Source organism: Euphorbia lathyris, chromosome 5, assembly GCF_963576675.1.
Source record: "Euphorbia lathyris chromosome 5, ddEupLath1.1, whole genome shotgun sequence".
NCBI classification, from domain to species: domain Eukaryota; kingdom Viridiplantae; phylum Streptophyta; class Magnoliopsida; order Malpighiales; family Euphorbiaceae; genus Euphorbia; species Euphorbia lathyris.
The window spans coordinates 26,580,790-26,601,509 of NC_088914.1; the positions used below are offsets into that span (position 1 = coordinate 26,580,790).

At 39.6% G+C, this 20,720-nt stretch overlaps 1 protein-coding gene across 1 annotated transcript; it reads right to left on the reverse strand.

The window, feature by feature from the left end:
* Positions 1-768: 768 nt before the first annotated feature.
* LOC136229895 (26S proteasome regulatory subunit 4 homolog A) lies at positions 769-4,265 on the reverse strand. Its single transcript, XM_066018763.1, has 6 exons — positions 3,723-4,265; positions 2,622-2,867; positions 1,860-2,029; positions 1,520-1,736; positions 1,266-1,406; positions 769-995 (listed from the first exon to the last, which is right to left on the reverse strand). The coding sequence occupies exons 1-6, from the start codon at positions 4,197-4,199 to the stop codon at positions 912-914; spliced, it is 1,335 nt and encodes a 444-aa protein (XP_065874835.1). The 5' UTR covers positions 4,200-4,265; the 3' UTR covers positions 769-911.
* Positions 4,266-20,720: the final 16,455 nt, after the last annotated feature.

Here is a 20,720-nt window from a genome sequence, read left to right on the forward strand (position 1 = left end):
AACCCAAAAACATTATACCGATGATCCCTAGAGCCGATGCAGGCCTTATCCGTAGTATCAATCTGCAATTCCATGTTCTTAAAAATATCTTAAAATAATGAGCATAAACAATAATTTTTTTTTTTTTTTGACACTAATGTTATATGTAAATATAATTGAGTTCAATCAGTTAACTCGAATTGATTGAACCAAATTATAAAATTCTCTTTAACTAACATAAAGATTTATATTATTTTTTATATATCCAAAAGTAAGAAATTAATTTAATGCAATATTCAAAACTAAAATTAAATTAATATACAATTTAATATTACTATAAATACAAATCACACATTTAATTGATATAAATCACACATTTCTTCCACAATTTAGTCCATCTTCATCATGATCATGAACTGTGAAAGAGGTGAGATTTAAATTTTACTTTATATATATATATTTTTAATTTTCAAATAACCCAGGTCATCTCAATTCACCACTTGAACCTAGTTCATGGTCGATTCACAGTTGAACTGGTCCAATCTGGTTTTTAAAACACAAATCACCACATCAGCTTGAACCGCGCAAAACATAGTCTACTTTGCAAAAAAGAAAAAAAACTCTACTCGCAAATGATGGACTTATTTATTTACTTATTTTTGTTCTTTTTCATTATTTTCTTACTTGTCCCTAAATAAATATCTGAAGAGGCTTTGCGAAGTTTTCAGGATTAGTACAAGATTTTAACCTGGTTTAACGTGAAACTGTGATTTAGATGTTGCAACCATATTGAAAAAGTAAAATTATCATTGCCTAAACAACGATCAACTCCAAAATGGAGTCATAGGATACAAGAAATTAACACAACAAATACAAAAAGAAAAAACCCAACAGTAAAAGTCATCCCTAAGTAACACAAACCTCAATATTTTTCACATATAAAGTCCTTCTGGTACACCTTCTTTCTTCTTGAACATCACCTTTTCTTTTGCCTTCTTGAAGTCCACATGTGTTACCTGAAAATACATCATTTCAATTCAGAACGATTACCATGAACACCTATGATCTACAAGCAATAATGCACACATCGCGGAGCTCAGTCGTTTAAGGGGCCGAAAGTATGAAAACAAGTTTCATGATAGGCATCAACTAGCAAATCACTAATTGTCCAAGGCAAGAACTCGAGTTATCTAGACTTAACAGCCGAGTAACCAACAAAAGATCTTTTACTAGCCAAGAGTTCTAGAATCTGAATAACTATTCATCAGCTAACATGTTAGACTCACCTTCATACGTCGTTCTCGTAAAGCAAGCAAACCAGCTTCAGTGCAAATAGCTTTTATATCAGCTCCAGAGAACTCGTCTTTGGTCATGACAAATTCTTCTAAGTTGACGTCATCAGACAATGTCATCCTCGATGTGTGTATCTGAAATCATCATACGAGAAATCAGTAATCATAGAATGATGGCTACAACGTATAAAATTGCAGATATTTGAAAAGATCTTCAATTCATTTTTATGTTCAGCAATCACATATACCTGGAAAATACGCCTCCTTGTTTTAATATCAGGAAGTGGAAATTCAATCTTCCTATCTATTCGACCCGGTCGAAGCAAAGCAGGATCAAGACTTTCAATTCGATTGGTTGCAAGAATCACTTTGACGTCTCCTCTTGAATCAAAACCATCCAACTGGTTAAGTAGTTCTAACATGGTTCTCTGAATTTCACGTTCACCACCTGAGTGCGCATCATACCTATAGCGCGTCCAATTTTAGCAAACACCAATAAGATTATCACTGTTAAACCATCAACGTTTCATTTCTCCCATATGTTTATTATTTTTATTTAGGAGTAACCTTAAATGTTGAATGTCTCACCTCTTTGTGCCAACTGCATCAATTTCATCAATGAAAACAATTGATGGTGAGAGATCATCAGCAACTCTGAAAAGCTCTCTCACTAATTTAGGGCCATCTCCCAAGTACTTTTGAATTAATTCACTACCAACAACACGCAAGAAAGTTGCTGATGTTGAATTTGCCACTGCCTGAATGAGCAATTATAAGGCTAAAAAACCTCAGTAATAGTTTAACACGACACTTCATTTTAACAAAGGATAACCTTGTGCTGGAAGAATGCTAACAAAAAGTACATATACAACAAAAGTAAAGGGGTTAAGTTTTTTCCATCGAATATGAAAATGCTCAGCTCCAGATTGAGACACAGAAAGAAACAATGCTGTTCATATGATAAGATCTTTGGTAGACCAGCATTGATAACAGTTCTACGGCAAATTTTGTCATAAATTTACGAAGATATAGTGAACCAAAGATCATAAATTGACCTTGCTGAAGTTAGCTAGAAGTTCAAATGCAAGATGAACTCAAACCTAGTTACACACTCAAATAATGCGTTTACTGCTTCGAAATAAGTCATTCACAATACCACCTCTATACTCGAGAGATAACACAAAAAACCGATCAACTATTTTAACAAACTAGATTTAACAAGCTTTATCTTAGACTTAGAACTCATTTAGAGATGGCAATTAGAAAGATAAAAAAACCAACGCAGTGAATTACTAGAGACAAACCTATTTCAGTGTAACAATCTCATATGAAAAAGATTCAAGTACAAACCTTTGCAAGCAAGGTTTTTCCAGTCCCAGGCTCTCCATACAATATGACCCCCTTAGGAGGTTTAATACCAATGTCTTCATACAGTTCGGGATGAGTCAGAGGGAGCTCAACTGCTTCTTTAATTTCCTGTATCTGGGCATCTAAACCACCTATATCGGCATAAGATTCCAATGGAGCCTTTTCAACTTTCATTACAGATACCATTGGATCCACTTCATCCTGAAGAAGCCCAACAACAGATAGCACCTGGCAAGGAGCCAAAAATAAGTTAACAACAAATCGTTTCTCCTCACTATATAACTTACAAAGATCAACTTTAATGAAAATTATAATAAGGCAACATGTTAGTTTACATTCCTTGTGAGAACTACGTCAAAATCAACCTTTTGTGAAAATTGTAATAAGGCAGCATGCTAGTAAACATTCCTTTTGAGAATTTCAAAAGAGACTACTTGCAGCACATGAACAGAAAATGCAGGGGCTGTACCTATGCCTATAACCTCGGTCTTTATAGGAACTTGAGTATCTACACCTAGGATGTTTTGTTGGATAAAGATCAACTGTTAGAGAGTAAAGACCTATAATTCTCTGCTCCATAATGCAGGGTGCCCTAGCTGGAAATGCGAGGGTCTTTTGTATGCATTTCATTGACATCTAACAATACCCTATTACCCAATGTGTAAAACAATCAAAACATCATCTTCTGCGTTATCCTATACTAATTAACATGAACAGAACATATTAACTAAACCAAGTTTAACAGAAGCGGCACTGGTGATCTTTTTCCTCATAACCTTATGCTCAGAATGTAGCAACATAGAAATTCAAGTCAAAGTTCGAGTCGCTGCAGCAAACACATCGAATGAACATAAAATCAATAATCCAAATCTCACAGTAATTCTCTTACTAGAGGCTACAATGAAGTGAGCAAGCAACCCATCAATTAGAAATCCCGTTTTCAATCTTTATGGAATTAAATGAATCCAACTCAACCATGCATTCAAACCTTTACTTTAGTATATCCAAGAATCGCAAACTTGAAATCAAACCAAAACCTATCTCGAAAAAGCACAAATAATTCAGAACCTAAAAATGAATTACCTTATTATGCATCAAGATAGCACAACCAGGTTCCAACTGATCCTTATCAACAAAAGACAAAATTCCAACATAATACTCAGGTCCAACCGAAGAAGAAACAATGGCGTGATTCTCATCGATCAACTCCTCCAAATTCCCAACACTCATAGGCGATCCCCTCAAATCATCAACCTTAGATCGATCCTCCTCGGCTTTCTCTTCCTGAGGCTTCAACCTCTCTTGGTTAGCAACAAACTCCTCCTCCATCAACAAATAGTCCTTAACTCGCTCCAATTTCAAGAGCCTTAGCTTGCACTTAGTCAATGGAGTAACGGTAGGGAGGCGAGCAGCAGCCTCAGGTCCTTTCTGCTTGCGCTGTTTCCGGCCAACCCGAGCAGGTGGAGCAGCCGGCTCAAATTTCTTGTCCTTCTTGTCGCTACCATCGCCTTTACGGTCTCCGGGAAGACCTTGGCGGTTGCCGGACGGTCCCTGACCCATTTTGAACTTTGTTTTGTATCGGGAAGCGAAAGAGAGGGATTTAAGCTTGGCTTTGAGAACAAGTTAGCTAATGCTACTAGGAGATTTCTTGCGGTTTATAGTATGTGTAATATCTCTAACACTTAATGGGCCGAGACAGACTTTCTTGTTCCCATTAAATTGGGCTGGGCTTCTAAAATTTGATTCATGGTAATTATATTTATTTATTTGTTTTATTTTTGTAAGGAAAAATGGTAATAATATTTATTATTTTTGGGTATTGCTAAATACCGCCCTTAATTTCCGTTTCACCGCACTGTTTTGACCATTTTACCCTTGCCACTTTTTCCCCCCCTAAAACCTTAAAAACTCTCTCTAGTTTTCTCTCCCGAGCACAAATCCCGGATTTGAAAAAAATGGATCAAAACATTCCCGAAGACAATGAGTTCGAACACGAGGTAATATTACGAGAATTAAAAACGTTATTAATCATTTTTTTATTTTTTTTTATTCGAATTTTGCCTGGGCGGGTGGCGATTACCACCCGTTCCTTAGGCCGATCGGATGAACTACCCGATCGGCCTAAGGAACGGGTGGTAATCGCTACCCGCTCCACCCATGGAACGGGTGGTAATCGCCACCCGCTCCACCCATGGAACGGGTGGTACGCGCCACCCGTTCCACCTTTGGAACGGGCAGTACGCGCTGCCCGTTTCCACCTATGGTGGAACGGGTAGCCTGCCCGTTCAGGCAAAAGTGGACAGAAATTGCCCCGAACTAATTTCGAACGGGAGAAATAGGCCCGAAGTATTTTTTTTTGTAATTTTAATGTAAATTTTTCGTATATTCAGATACCGATAGAACATTGGAACCCCGATAACATTGATTATAGTTCGCGTTTTATAACGGATACCGTTTTCCCCTCCAGTCAGGATGCTATTGATTGGGCAAAAAAGATAGCTATTCAGAATGGGTTTGAGCTTGTAATATCTTCGCACAAAAATGGGGGTAAACAGAAGTTGTTGCGCTGTTCACGGGAGCGCATGCGTTGTACGCGTTCCACCTTAAGTGGAACGCGTACGTCGAGCGATCCACCCTAAGGTGGATCGCATGCGCCGCGCGCTCCGCCTTACGGTGGAGCGCGTGCGTCGTGCGATCCACCCTAAGGTGGATCGCTCGGCACTATGCATCTCCACCTACGGTGGAACGCATAGTTCATGCGTTCCACCGTAGGCGGAGATGGATTCCGGCGCCCGCCTAGGCGAAATTCTGGGATTTTAATCCCGAATTTCGGCCCGATTACTCACGATTTTGATAATTTTTTTTATGGAAATACTTACCGTAATACCCATGTATCCTTTGCCGATGCCTCCTCTTCGTGCCATCTCGTTTTTGGTCGGTTTTTTTAGAATGGAAAAGATGTTGAGAGGATTTGGAATTTCAAAACTTATGTTTGAAATAATGAGAAGGGTAAAAAGGTCAATACAGGGCGGTGAACCGGAATTTTAGTGCGGTATATAGTCGCCCACTTATTTTTAATCAATATTAGTAATTTTTAACCCTTAATATATTAAATTTTTTAGTAAAAAAAGAATTAATTTTATTTTAAAATTTCAAATGATTTCCTTTGTTTTTTTGAGAAATGATGATTTCCTTTTCTAATTCATAGTTTAAATGGTTTAAATGATGAAACAATAATGAGATCGTAGGATACAATTCATATGCTTTAACTGTTATAATAAAGGTTTAATAGGCATTCAGCCCCCTAAACTTGTAACTTTTTTTCACCTGGCCCCCTCAATTTAGGGGACAACCTCTCAACCCCCTCAACTTTCCAAAAACATCACATACAGCCCCTTACACCCCTATGTTCGGTTAAAATATTGACCCATGTAGAAAACACGCTTGACTGTTGATCACACCAATGTCACGTGTCATTTTTTTATAAAATTTTCCATTCTGGCATAAGAATTCTGATCGAAATCCATCTCTAGTAGTTGCTCGCCAAGCAAGGGTTTCAATGGAAAAATTTAATAAAAAATGACACGTGGCATTGGTGTGGTCAACAGTCAAGCGCGTTTTCTACACGGGTCAAAATTTTGACCGAACATAGGGGTGTAAGGGGCTGTATGTGATGTTTTTGGAGAGTTGAGGGGGTTGAGAGGTTGTCCCCTAAATTGAGGGGGCCAAGTGAAAAAAAGTTACAAGTTTAGGGGGTTAAGTGCCTATTAAGCATATAATAAATAAATAAATAAATAATGGTCATAAGAAATGGTAAACATCAACTAACTAAGTGATTTTCTTATATATATAAATTATATATACATTTATCAAATTAATTAATCACTTAGGTGCTGTTTGATAAAACTGAAAATTAAGTGCTGAAAAAATAAGTACTAAATTTTAAGTGCTGAATATTATAAGTGCTGAAAGTATTGAATGATTTAACTTTTATAAAAATATTTGTTGATAATGTTTAACTTAAACTATTAAGTTAAATATTTTGACTTATCAAAATAAGTGATTTTTAACTTAATTAACTAATTTAAGTGGTGGAGAAACAACCGTTATCAAACACACTTAAATTAAATAAGTGCTTAATATTTTAATTTAAGTAATTAAGTGCTTTATCAAACAAGGCCTTAGTTAGCTCTTATCTATTCTCATTCGATCACGACGTACGGCAGAAAAGAAGTCAAAATAGAAAAACTCACATTGGGTTTAGGGATAATCAAGCTTGAACTGATGACTTCCACCATATCAAGGTGACACTCTACCGCAGATGAGTTATATCCCTCCCTCATCGAGAAAGGGAACTGACTAATCCTAAGACAAAAGGTCAAGAAACTCAACGCCACTATTCTTGAAGAACTTAGAGTCGGGCCATTTATATTAAATTTTAGATTATAAAATTTAATTGTATATACATTTATCAAATAATAAAATATAAACCTTGCACACTAAAAAAATAAATTTTAGATCCTAAAATATAAACTTTATACCCTAAAGAAATGAACCTAAACTCTAATTTATAAACTTTAAACCTTAAAATATAAACCATAAACCTTAATTTATGGACCCTGAATGCTAAAAAACAAATCATATATCCTAATTTATAAATTCTATATCCTATAAATATACATTCTATACCGTAAAAAATAAATCTAGATCCTAATTTACAAACTCTAAATCTTAAAATATAAATTCTACATTTTAAATTTTAAAAAATAAACCATAGAAGGCACCTCATTTCTAAACCATAAATCGTACACGGTACTATATAAACTTTATAAATATATTATATAGGGTTGATTGAATTTTTTTAATACAGGTGAATAAAAGGGTAGAATTGTTTTTTATAAAAAGGTAAAAAGTTAAAGAAAGAAGAATTGGACAAAGAAAAGGGTAGGAAAAAGAAGAATTGAGAAGGTTCAATAAAAATTGATATAGGATATTTTTTTAATAAAGAAAAAAAAACAAAGAAAAACAAAAAAAATTAGCCTGGAATTAGCTTTGCAAAATATTTTTAATTATTAATATAGAACAAATCGGTGTTAAAAATGTAAGGTGAATTTATTGTAAATACTCTTTGAGATTACTTTTGTTTTTTTAATATAATAAGATGAAGGTTAAAAAACCCAAGGAATAAAAAGAAGAGAAGAGAACTACTCCAAATGAACACGTTGTTTCGTGGTAACTTCATTCGCATCCGTTAATAATGTATCCATACTTGCAGGAGGCATTCCACACTCGTGATGACCCAAAAGAAGAGTTTTTGCAAAATTTACCATCCAGTCAGCCACTCTATTTCCGTCACGCAAGGTGTGAGAAAAACGGATATCCCAATCCTAATCCCGAAGAGGAATAGCATTGTAAAAGAAGCCATGCATAGGGATGCGACTCCTCCAAATCTCTCGCCATGAGGTTGTTCCTGTCTGATAGGTAATTTATATTAGTTGATTTTTCGGTTAAAAACAACTGTTTTGAAATTTTACCAATTTATTTTTATCTTCTGTTTAGAATTAAAAGACAAAAGAAAATTCTGAAAAATGGAAACAAATGAACATTAAATCTTGCAATTATGTGTAAATTTATCTTTAAGCAAGGATATTCGAGGTGAAAGTAATTTGATTTAGTATCCCAAATGATCTGTTTTAACTTGTATTTCGATAAATATTAGATATACTTTTTCTAGAAGAAATTATTAGAGGCATCAGGTCCTCTAGTATAATCGGAGAATTTTCAACACCAAAATAACATGTGTTGTAAATAAATAAAAGAAAATTTCAATTGATGATGTGTCAATTTGTGTTGAAGGTCCTCCAATTGAATTGAAAGACCGATGAGTGCCTCTAATAATTTATTTTTTTATACGTGTTTTTTCTAAATGGATTTTTTAAACCTCAATATTTCTTTTACAGTTGTCTTTCAGATACCATTTATTGCGCTTTCGCGTATTTTCCTCCTTTTTTTCCGAGTCTTTATTTGTTATTCTTTCTTTTGCTCTCTTTCTTATGATTACTTGTTGGTTTTTGTGTTTGTTTCTCATTATTTTCGTTTTACTAGGTATATTTTTTTTTGATGTTATTATTATTATTTTTTTTAGTTTCATGTTTATTCGTTTTGGTATCTGCATATTAGTTTTTTTAAGCTTTTAAATGTTTTTACATTCATTTTTTTCTATTTCATTTTTGTTATAGTATTTTTAGATGCCTAACAAAGTTTTATTTGATATTCATGAAATCATAGTAATCCACACATTAGGAATTAAAGGTGATCTATCTTCTATTTAAAGATTTTGTTAGAATTCGAATTTATCTGTACTATCAAACTTAATATGCAAAAAGAAAATTAACTAGCAACTCAAAATATATATAGTAATTTACATAGTTCAACTAATTTGATCTACATCTTCTAGGAGGAAACATTATTTTTTAGAACAAAGTTACAAGACCGTGGAACCCGCTCACTTTTTTTTTTTGGGTAGAAACAGGAAGAAAAAACAAACAAACAAAAAGCAACTAACCTGGGATTAGCCTAGGAAAGCTAACCCCAATCCTATCCTCAACAAGCAGGGAAGAAAGATAAATAGGAGGAACAGAAAGAGTAGTGACGCCTAGCATCCCCTCATGACCAGCAGCCGCCAAGCGATCCGCAACTCGGTTTTGCTCTCTAAAAATGTGGCTGAACTATAAGGACTCAAAGGACGAGGAAAGCCGTTTGATAGCTTTGATAAGGTTGCGGCTATTAAGACAAATAGCATGATTATCGGAAATCATATTGATGGCCTCCATGTTATCAGACTCCACAGATAGCCTCCTTATACTCAGGCTTCTGGCTAACTTGATACCAGAGAGAATACCCCAAAGCTCTGCAGAAAAAGAGGAGCCCAACCCTAGATTCTGGGTGAACCCAGACAGCCAGGCACCCCCCGAATCTCTGTGAACACCTCCGGCGGCAATCTTCCCATCGTTAAGGCAGGAGCCATCCGAATTCAACTTAACCACCCCATCATTAGGCCTGCTCCAACCCACAAGGTGGACATCTCTTCTCTGGGTGGATCTGGCAAGGGAGTCCCCTTTAAAGCTCTCAGTAATACTAGTGAGTTTATTCGAGAAGAATTTAGGTAAGTTAGGAATAAAAACAGTTTTATCACCAAAGAGCTCCTCGTTCCTCCACTTCCAAATTTGGTGACAGATGATAGCAAAGAAAATGTCACCATGCTCCATGTTAGCCAATAACTTCCCACTAACCCCATCAGAGAACCAGTCATGCTCATCATGGGTAAGGAAGGAAGAAAGAAAGTGGGGTGGGAGAATTTTCTTCCACACTTCTTTACTCTTAGAGCAGTCCCTAAGAGCATGGCATAAAGTTTCATCATAGCCTCTGCATCTACTGCAAGCTCTAGAATCCACCAAATGTCGTCTGTGTCTATCAGAGTTAGTAAGTAACCTGTCCTTTACTCCCAGCCAGAGGAGGCTCCTAATACGGTAAGGGACTTTAAGGGCCCATATAGACTTCCAAGAAATAGAGGGAGTGCTAGACCTATTGGGGGTGAAAGCTTCAAAGGCCGATTTACAAGAATAAGCGCCATTTCTGGAGAGGGCCCAGCAATGCCTATCCTTGTCTTCATCATGATTACTAATTTTTACTCCCCTAATTCTTAGGAGAGTATCAAGACTAAAGAAGGTATCAAATTTCGACCAAATCCAGTCCCCCTCGGAATCAACCACATCAGCAATCCTCCAACTGCGGATATTATTAGGCGGGGGAAGGCTACACACTTCTAAAAGCGGTTTGTCTCCAATCCAGATATCATTCCAGAAACTGATGGACTTGCCATTACCCACCTCAAGGCCAACCCCAGAGCAGAACTCGGCAAACACAGCACTAAGACCTTTCCAGAGGAAGGAACAATTGACGACTCTCTCCTTAGGGCCTCCAAAGATCTTATCTTTTCGATACTTGCCACAGAGAAGACGAACCCAAAGAGAGGAGGGGCATTGCCACATTCTCCAGAGAAGCTTCATCAATAGGACTTTGTTATTATCCTTAGTTTGTCTGATACTAAGACCCCCCATACTTTTAGGCTGGCATACCTCCTTCCAAGGGACAAGATGAATCTTTTTCCCCTCTCCAGAATCTCCCCAAAGAAACCTCTGGTTAACTTTATCCAGCTCATTGAGAACAGGCTCAAGCAGTCTACAAGCTTGCATGATATGATTGGGAGCCGCACAATTGACCGATTGGATTAAGGTAAGGCGGCCCGCCATGGACAGAGAATTTGCCTTCCAACTAGCACACAACCCATTAGCTTTATCCAGAGCCTCTTTAAACGAGGCTTTAGAAACTCTGTCGCTATGGAGAGGGACCCCAAGATACTTACCCAACGACTGAGTAAGAGGGATACCAGAAACATCACCAAGTCTTTTACAAACGCTTCTCTCCATATTCTTAGAGCAAAGCATACGAGACTTTTGGACATTGATCTTCTGGCCAGACGCATCGCAGAAACAGTTAAGAATATCCATAAGTACACCAATCTGCACCTCATTCCCTTCCACAAAGATCATAATATCATCGGCGAAGAACAGATGGGTAATAGGAGGGCAGAATTTGTTGATGGCCACATGATGAAGATTCCCCTTGCTTACAGCCTCTTGGATCAGGTGGGACAACCTTTCCATAACAATTACAAAAAGGAAGGGGCTCATAGGATCCCCTTAACGGATTCCCCTAGAAGGAGAGAACTCCTCAGACATGTCACCATTGATCATAACCTGGAAAACAGGAGAAGAAATACAGTCCTCAATCAATCTTCTCCAGCTGTCCGGAATACCAGCTCTCTTCAAACTATCTAGAAGAAAACCCCAATTTAGACGGTCATAAGCTTTCTCCAGATCCAGTTTGAGCGCCACAATCCCTTTCTTCCCCTTCTTCACTTTCATGGAATGAACCATTTCCTGGGCGATAACCACATTGTCCATCATTTGCCTGCCAGGGACAAAACTGCCTTGGTTTTGGCCGATAATCTCAGGAAGAATATGCCGGATCCTATTAGCCACAATCTTAGTGATAGCTTTATATAACACATTGCAAAGACTAATCGGTCTCATCTGCAAAAAGGAGGAAGGTTTTTCAACTTTTGGGATCAGGACCAGAAGGGTCTTATTCACCAGACTAATATTGTTAGAACCACTGAAAATCCCTTTAACAAAACTGTAGATGCCTTCCTTCATAGTATCCCAGTGTTTGTGGTAAAAACTGGCAGGAATACCATCAATCCTCGGAGCCTTAGTAGCTCCAATACTAGAGAAGGCCAGATCAATTTCTTTCTGGTCAATAGGATGGAAGGCTTCTTTAATAGCATCCTCATCCAACCTAGGAAAAGAAATCCCAGCGAGGGCTTTATCCAGATCCACCTCGTCCTCTTTAAAGAGGGCTTTGTAGAAATCAAGGGCCAGGCGACGAATCTCTTCATCCTCATAGACCCAGTCTCCATCGGAGTCTTTAATAGCATCGATCCGATTCCTCTGCCTCCTAACAATAGTCGAGAGGTGGAAGAACCTGGTATTCCGGTCTCCATCCTTAATCCACGCCTTCCTAGATTTCTGGAACCAAAGGAGCTCCTCCTGTCTAAGAACAGCTTCCAGCTCGTTCTGGAGGGATCTAAGCTGACAACTCAGGCTGTGATCAAAACGGGTCTCCAAACAGCGTTGAATGCCTTCCATTCTTCTTAAAAGTTTATTTTTCTGTCTGATAATATGGCCAAAGATGTTTTTATTCCATCCCACCACATTCTTCCTAAACCCCTCAATGACGAGGAGAACATTCGAATGAGGCTGCCAATTATCTTTAACAAACTTTCTAAACTCAGGATGGGAATCCCAGGCAACAAGGTACCTAAAAGGTCTATTTCCTTTAGGCCGACATCTAACCAGATTGACGAGGATAGGACAATGGTCAGAATGGCGGAAAGGGAGATTCAGCACGTTCATCTCAGGAAATCTACAAATAGCCGTGACATTCACGTACATTTTGTCCAACCGAACAAACACGCTATTCCTTTTCCACGTAAACTTGTGGCCAGCAGCACCCAGGTCAGATAGCCCACAAAGATCCATATTCTGTTTATGGTTAAGGCACCGGTTGACATAATGATTACCCCCCCTTTCTGATCACTCATCAGGGCAATATCATTAAAGTCCCCAGCAACCATCCAAGCATCCACCATGCTTGTACTAATAGAGTACATGATCTCCCAAAGCTTTTTTCGGTTAGACAAAACCAGATCGACATAAACAAAGGTGACAAAGAAAGGTTTATTGCCAGGGTAACACACCTTGCTATGAATAAATTGATTATCTATACTGATAATATCAATATTAACACGACCTGGCTTCCAAAAAAAATCCAGATCCCCCCTGTCCGACCAGTAGCCTCCGATCTGACACAATTCCAATTCTTAAACTTCTTAACCACCTCATCTGCTTTGGAACCACTAACCTTGGTTTCAAGAAGAGCAAAACAAGAAGGATTAAATTTCTTAATAAGATCATTAACATGGATGCGGGTCGCCTTGCTAGCCGCACCTCTAACATTCCAAACAAAAAAGTCCATCAAAGGGAAGACTACCGATCACAGGCCCAAACCCTAGAGCATGTATTTATTCGGGGCTCCTGAGAGCCTTGAAGAGGTGCCAGCAGGCCCTCTTTTATCCCAAGACTCCAAAGAACTATGGTTCTTTTTATGGTTAGCCTTAGGTTTCTTCAAATTCAACTTATTAACTCCCATAGACTTTCCGATTGGGACCTCAACAAGAGTTTGCAAATTACTAACCTCACTGAGCTTTGCTTTCCCTGTTGAAACAATGATCTGAGATTTTCCCTTAGCATGAGCTTTGGGATCAAAAAGAGGATTAATAGAGTCACCTAGGATGGTAGTTGGCTCGGTAGACTCAAGGCCTGGCATGCTTAACTACATATGTTCATTAGATAAATCCAAATCCTGTCCATCCTCAAGAGATAGGACTCTGAATCTAGATCCTGACCCGGAAGCTGAGTCAGCACCAGTACCAATATTATTATCGGGAGGCCTAGCCTTGATCTCAGGAGCAATTTGGAGAGAATTCATCTCCTTACTGATATCTGGGAATTGACTCCGAGTAGTATTTGCTCGTGGCTTCCTTCTAACAGACCTTTTGGCCAACATCCAGGGACCAAAATTTTTCCCTTCCCATTGGTTCTCTTTAGCTTTGCCTATGATAGGCACCACCATCTCCTCGACCACTTTCCTTCTTCTAGGGCAGCCATCATAGGTATGGCCAAACATACCACATTCATAGCAGATATTGTGAATACCTTCGTATTCGATATAAAAGACCTTATTCTGAACTGAGAATTTAGACAGAAGAGGCTTAGCAAGATCAATGTCAATACAAACCCTGGCAAACTTGCCTCTCACTGCCCCAACGGTAGTTTTGTCAACATGGTGAACTTTCCCAACCAGGCCACCAATCTTATTCAGAAATCTTTCGTTATAGTATTCAATGGGTAACCCTGGGAATCTAACCCAAGTAAGGATCCTATTCACCGAGCAATCACGAGGATTAAAATTTGGAACCCATGGCCTCAGCGCCAGAACATGATTGGAGATGATATAAGGTCCACCATTAACAACTGCGTTATAATCTTCTGCCCTTGTAAATTTTATGACATAATAATCATTTTCCAGGTCCGTAATGGTAACCTTCCCTTTCTTTGCCCATTGAGCCTGAATCCTCTGAGCAAAGTAATTAAAGCTTATCCTCTTCCCAAGCACAATAACAATTAAGGCTAATTTCCATTTCGATCTGAGGACACGCTTGTCTTCAGAAGAAAGACGGATTATAGGACAAAGCGGGTCCTCTTGTTCACCATATTCAACATCAGAGTCGGAAAAGATATCCTCAGAATCCTCCTCTATAATGTCATCCTCCATCATGGGTTCTTCTTCAACCACCCCCAACACCTTATCTCTCCAAGAGAATTTTCCCACGCCTTTGCCAGAATTAGAATAATCCACCGGGTTAGGGTTAGAACACGACACATTATGTCCCGTAGCCCCCTGGGCCAACGCTCCCCCCAAGGGGACAGCTACGATTTCCCTAGCTTCCTTAGAAACCATAGACACCTCCGGTGCTCTTAACAGGGCAACCTCCAAACCTGCCGGCACAGCCCCGGCAGCGCTGCCCTCTCCCGCACTAGCAACAGGCCCCTTCCCACCAATCCCCCCCCACAGGATTGCAAACTGCCGCAGCAGGGGGTTCCTGCGCGCTAGGACTAGGATGCCTCTCCTCCAACATCCCAGATTCGGATCCACAAACTTGGCCCCCCACAACAAGAGCCGGCGCTCCGAATAACCCCGCACCGACCTGCCCACCTTCCCCTAAACCAAGCGCCGAAGCCCAGGCAAGCCGCTCCCGGCCCCGCTCCATCCCATAATCCCCTACGCCCTCTAGGCACCCCACCGGATCCGGCACACCACCCCCATCACGAGCCGACCGGACCCACTCCCGCGACCTCTCCCTCACCCGATCGCCGCTCCTCCTCCTGGCGCGCGGCAGATCCAACGAGAAACCATCCCCATCCGCCAGATTTCCCTCACACGGAAACTCCGCCAACCACCTAGCATGGTCCTCCCTCAGTCCATCCGCCACTGGATCCTCATCCAGCACCCTCTCCTCCGTCTGGTCCCTCAAAACCAGCGTCGATCCGCCGCCAGCACCCCCCTTCCCCGTAGCCGCCTTTGCCTTGGATGTTATCGCCTTAGGTTTCGTCATACGGTATGCAAGCTATAGTTCCCTTATATCTCATTTCTGAAACCCGCTCACTAATCCATAATGAATATATAAAAACTCTCGCCAATATTTATTTTTGTCTCTTTCTAATTTTTGCCGATGTTCATACAATTTTCACACTCTTTAATACTACATGCCTTTATAGGCTCCAAACACAAGCAAAAACCAAAACATGAGCTATATAGAAAATATATGTCGAATATAACTCCAAAACAGGTTGAAGAAACAGAATCATATCTTAATTCAGGTATGGCTCTAGCGAGTTTGTTGCAGCTTACTCAAGCCGCCTTTTATCACCACAACAACAACCATGGTTTGACTGAGCTAAAGATCCGTGGAACACAACATACACTACAAAAAAAGAGGGTTTTAGCATCCTTTTAATAGTGGCCTTTTTCAAAACCGCCTCATGAGCTTTATGAAAAGAAGTCCATTTGGACAGCCCATAGTCCTTAGGCCCATTCCAACATATCATCTTATTTTAGGTTTACTCTGATTTTAGATTTACTTTGAATCACCGATATACTTTCTTCTTCCTCAGCTCATCTCGTCTTTCTTCTTCTTCTCCATGTATTTTTATTGAGTGATTATATTTGAAAATGCGCGACTCTCATTTAAGAACCACAGTGAGATGTGGCCGATGAGCAATCTACACCCTAATAGGGACCAAGGGAGAGAGAGAGAGATGGGGAGCTCTTATTCCTCTCACTAACTCCATCCAGACTCATATATATCTACACCCAAATTTTTTTAGCTTGACCAATCCTCTTATTGGCTCATTTGTGCATGTTTCCTAACCTGAAAGTATCTTTTTGTACCCAAAATTTTCAGCTTGATTTGAGCATTATATAAGCACCTTTAGAACAAGAGAGAACGAATTTAAGAAACACAAAATTGATATCTTCATCTTATTGGTTAACAATGTACATTTGTTATTTATACAAGTAAGGAGCATATAGTTTCTCCTTTTTACCGTCAATCTACTTTCTTTAGTCATTAAGCATTCTAAGCTTTAACCCTTGTGATTAGCTACATTGCAACTTTAGCTTGATATTTCAACTTTAGTCGTTTAATACTCTTCAAAGCTCAAGTTGGTAGCGGAAGAAAACCAATTTTTTTTTTTGTTGTCATCACTGCCTTTAAACCTGATAATGGTTTAGTTAAAAAAATATACTAACTGTTGACTTGTGTTGACATATGGTGTTTTTATAAAACCTTCTATATACTTGTCTCTCACTATATAACAGTCAATGTCAATGTGTTTTGTTTGTTCATGAAACACCAGATTAGCTGCAATGTATTACATTGTTGTTTGGTTATCACAATGTAGTGTTATTGATACAGATCGGTTTTATATGAAAGTTTTAATCGTAAACTTACAAAGAATACCAACTTCTCTAGCTAAACTAGAAGGAGTGAATCCCAAGTTTCATGGACTAAATCCATAGGAATAGTGAAATCCCCATTGTTGAAGGTGAAAACCTTAACAAACTTCACAAGGAAGAAGATATAATATTGATTGATAAAAAGTTTAACATTACAAGAGAAAGAGATGAATTTATATCATCTCAAAAACCTAATTGCCAAATTACATAAAGGGTAAGTTACATAACTAATTAACATATAAAGACAAAGGGTAAATTGGGTTAGTGGTAAAAGTGTAATTAAGGAGTGGTCCCAAGCATGAAGAACTTGGTGAAGAAGTTTACTCCAAGCGGGACACGCCCCGCGTGGGTCTTGCTACACCCCGTATAGTGCAGCTCCTAATCCTGGTGCGTCTTGTTGATATGGCTTACGCGTGGCGTCTCTAGTGTTACGCCCCGCATAGTTGACCTCTTGAGTAGAACTCGTTCTGGATGTTGATCTGCGCCCCGCGTATGAGGAAGCACGCTCCTCGTCCTTGGGAGTACGCCCCACGTACACGACCTCCTAGACTGGTTCTCTTTGAAGGTTCGATCCACGTTTCGTGTACTGGACAATACGCTCCGCGTGGAATGCCTTAGCGATTCCCCCTTCCGCGTGGGTTTCTTCCTTTCTCTCGGCTCCGGATTCACGCTCCGTGGGTCTTATCTTACGCCCCGCGTACGAGTGCAAGATGCCCTCATCATACTCCTCTTCTTCAAAAGAGTTGGTCCCCAACTCAAATATAGAACAAGAATGGTGCTTGGTAGGTGCTATCCACTCCATATGTTGTTGGTTTCTCCTTTCCTTTATGAACTCTTCCCACACCTCAACTTGTGTTTTATCCCCGGTGCTCATCCCCCGTAATGCTCGCCTCAATATCCGACCGACATCGAATGGAATATCTCGGCGAAGTTGATCAAACCAATCCTCCACAATGTCTTGGAAGCTCCTCCACACTCCCACAACATGTCGAACCGACCAACCCCGGATCTCCTGTTTCTCCATTTCACGAATATGGACCTTGATCACAACTTCATTCCGCTCATAGCCGACATCAAATGGGATGTCCCGACGACACTTATCAACCCACTTCGTAGTGATCCCAAGAAGACTTGTATTGACCCCTTCTTTGTCTTGGGTTAACAATCTCGCGGCTTCTCGAGTCTCCTCTTCACTAACTTGGCCACTATCCGCCATTCTTGAATTTCTTCCATTCTCTCTACATCACCCGGACAGCCATTCCCATTCACCAAATACTCTTTAAAGCTCAGTCTCTTAATCATAAAACCACTTCTCATTGACTCCTCATAGGGTTGATGTCCCCTCAACAAGCACAACTTATACCCCAACACATGCATCTCAATCAAGAACAAAATAACAAGTTCCGAATTTACCAAGTGGGAGGCTCGGTTCATTTCTAATGTGCATGCGCTAGGAATCTCATTTCTTCCTAGAGGCGTCACAACGTACTCTTCATCTGTTTCCTTTAAGCTCAAGCGACTATGAGGAAGACGTAGCATACGACCTCCGGGATCCCATGCAATGTCACGTGGTATCTTCCCCAAAGGTAGAATTCCCTGTGGTTGTCCGTTGAAGGACACATACTTCCCATCTTCGGATGTTGGTCTCACATCACCACTTTCCTCCATTCCTTTCCGGAACTCTCGCTCATAATAGTCAAGTTCATCTTCGTTAACTAGCTCAATTTCGAAGTTTCCTTCTCTATCAATCTCCTTTCGTAACTCATCTTCTTCTTGACCATATAGAATTTCACTCCCCTCATCGTCCTCAATCTGTTCTCTCCCATGACCTATCGTTTCCATTGGCTTCTCTCTATCACTCACGCCGACTAATTCACGTGCTAAGCCGCTTGACTCAAAAGACATGCAACCACCCAACATGGTTGAACCACCAACATCTCTCCCATCACCATATCCATCAATCTCTACACATAATGTGATTTCCTCATTCGCCTCAAAGAGATCAACAAGCCCAAGGTCACTCTCCCCTTCCTCAAGAGTAATACCCCCACTTTCCTCACACACACAAGTAAAGTTAGGCTCAAGGGGCATTTTATCAAACACATGGGGAGCATCCCTCGCAACATGGGTTTCCCCAACATGCTCACCTACAAACAACCTCTCCTCCTCATCCACATATACACTTAAACCCTCATCCACAAGTTCATTATCCACAACTCCACAATGAGAATTTAAATCTACTTCAACATCACAAACAACACCACAAACAACCAAATCCCCCATAGCAATAGGACTATCCACAACTTCAATATAAGAAATTGGAAGTTTAGGATTTACCTCTTCAATGTGTAAAGGAGACAAGATTGGTGATGAATCTTTAGGAGGAACTTCTAGGATTGGTTGGGAATCATTTCGGTGTCCTTGCTTGCGACGCTCCAAAGATGCCACAAACTCCCTCGTTAGTTCATTTATCACCCGAAAATCCTCCTTACAACTCGCGTGTTGCCTTCTCACGAGGGCGTCGAGTTTCTCCAACACTTTGATGACGGTTTCTTCATATCTTTGGGATAAACTTGGTTGAACCATAGTCGAAAGAAGTCTCCGTTCAAGGAAAACGATCGACTCTGATACCAACTGATACAGATCGGTTTTATCTGAAAGTTTTAATCATAAACTTACAAAGAATACCAACTTCTCTAGCTAAACTAAAAGGAGTGAATCCCAAGTTTCATGGACTAAATCCATAGGAATAGTGAAATCCCCATTGTTGAAGGTGAAAATCTTAACAAACTTCACAAGGAAAAAGATATAATATTGATTGATAAAAAGTTTAACATTACAAGAGAAAGAGATGAATTTATATCATCTCAAAAACCTAATTGCCAAATTACATAAAGGGTAAGTTACATAACTAATTAACATATAAAGACAAAGGGTAAATTGGGTTAGTGGTAAAGGTGTAATTAAAGAGTGGTCCCAAGCATGAAGAACTTGGTGAAGAAGTTTACTCCAAGCGGGACACGCCCCGCGTGGGTCTTGCTACGCCCCGCGTAGTGCAGCTCCTGATCCTGGTGCGTCTTGTTGATAGGGCTTATGCGTGGCGTCTCTAGTGTTACGCCCCGTGTAGTTGACCTCCTGAGTAGAACTCGTTCCAGATGTTGATCTGCGCCCCGCGTATGAGGAAGAACGCTCCGCGTCCTTGGGAGTACGCCCCGCGTACACGACCTCCTGGACTGGTTCTCTTTGAAGGTTCGATCTGTTGGTGTGCCCTAGTTCTTAGGCATTGGTTCATGTATATTGTATTATGCTTTTGATTATTCTTACATAGATACACTATTTGTGTTACATTAATAAAGGCATTAATCTAGTTCATTTATATCTTGTGCTATAATATGAATAGAGAATCCATTGATTGATAATCGTAAAACCATATCCCAAGTCCATTCTATCATGGGAATGATTAGGACCACAGACTTGTATATTCGACGACTGTATGGTAGTAATTGATACTAGCCATAGCACTTGATAAGTCAGTTGTGAATATGGGTACATGTTGTATACATGTGACTGGATCGATCCGCCCGAGAAAACTACATGGTGGTTGTGTCATTAGTTTTCTTAAGTAGGTCTCTAACTATCTTCAGACCAGATTTCATTATAATATCAATATGGGATCCGGTTCACTTTGACATACGCCTAACAGGTCTGTAACAGGATGCTAAATACGGGTATGATTGGGTGAACAGGTGAACACGTTGGTATTGATATTGAAGTGATGGAATTACTACTAATGTAATAATGAGATGATATCACAGGCCA

What these genes read in the sequence shown, in the direction of transcription:
- LOC136229895 (XM_066018763.1), bottom strand. Translation starts at nt 4,199, where the DNA reads ATGGGTCAGGGACCGTCCGGCAACCGCCAAGGTCTTCCCGGAGACCGT. An exon ending in GAAAAACCTTGCTTGCAAAG is followed by an intron (nt 2,030 to 2,621) that starts GTTTGTACTTGA and finishes TTGCTCATTCAG; the next exon opens with GCAGTGGCAAATTCAACATC. An exon ending in CAAGGAGGCGTATTTTCCAG is followed by an intron (nt 1,407 to 1,519) that starts GTATATGTGATT and finishes TGATGATTTCAG; the next exon opens with ATACACACATCGAGGATGAC.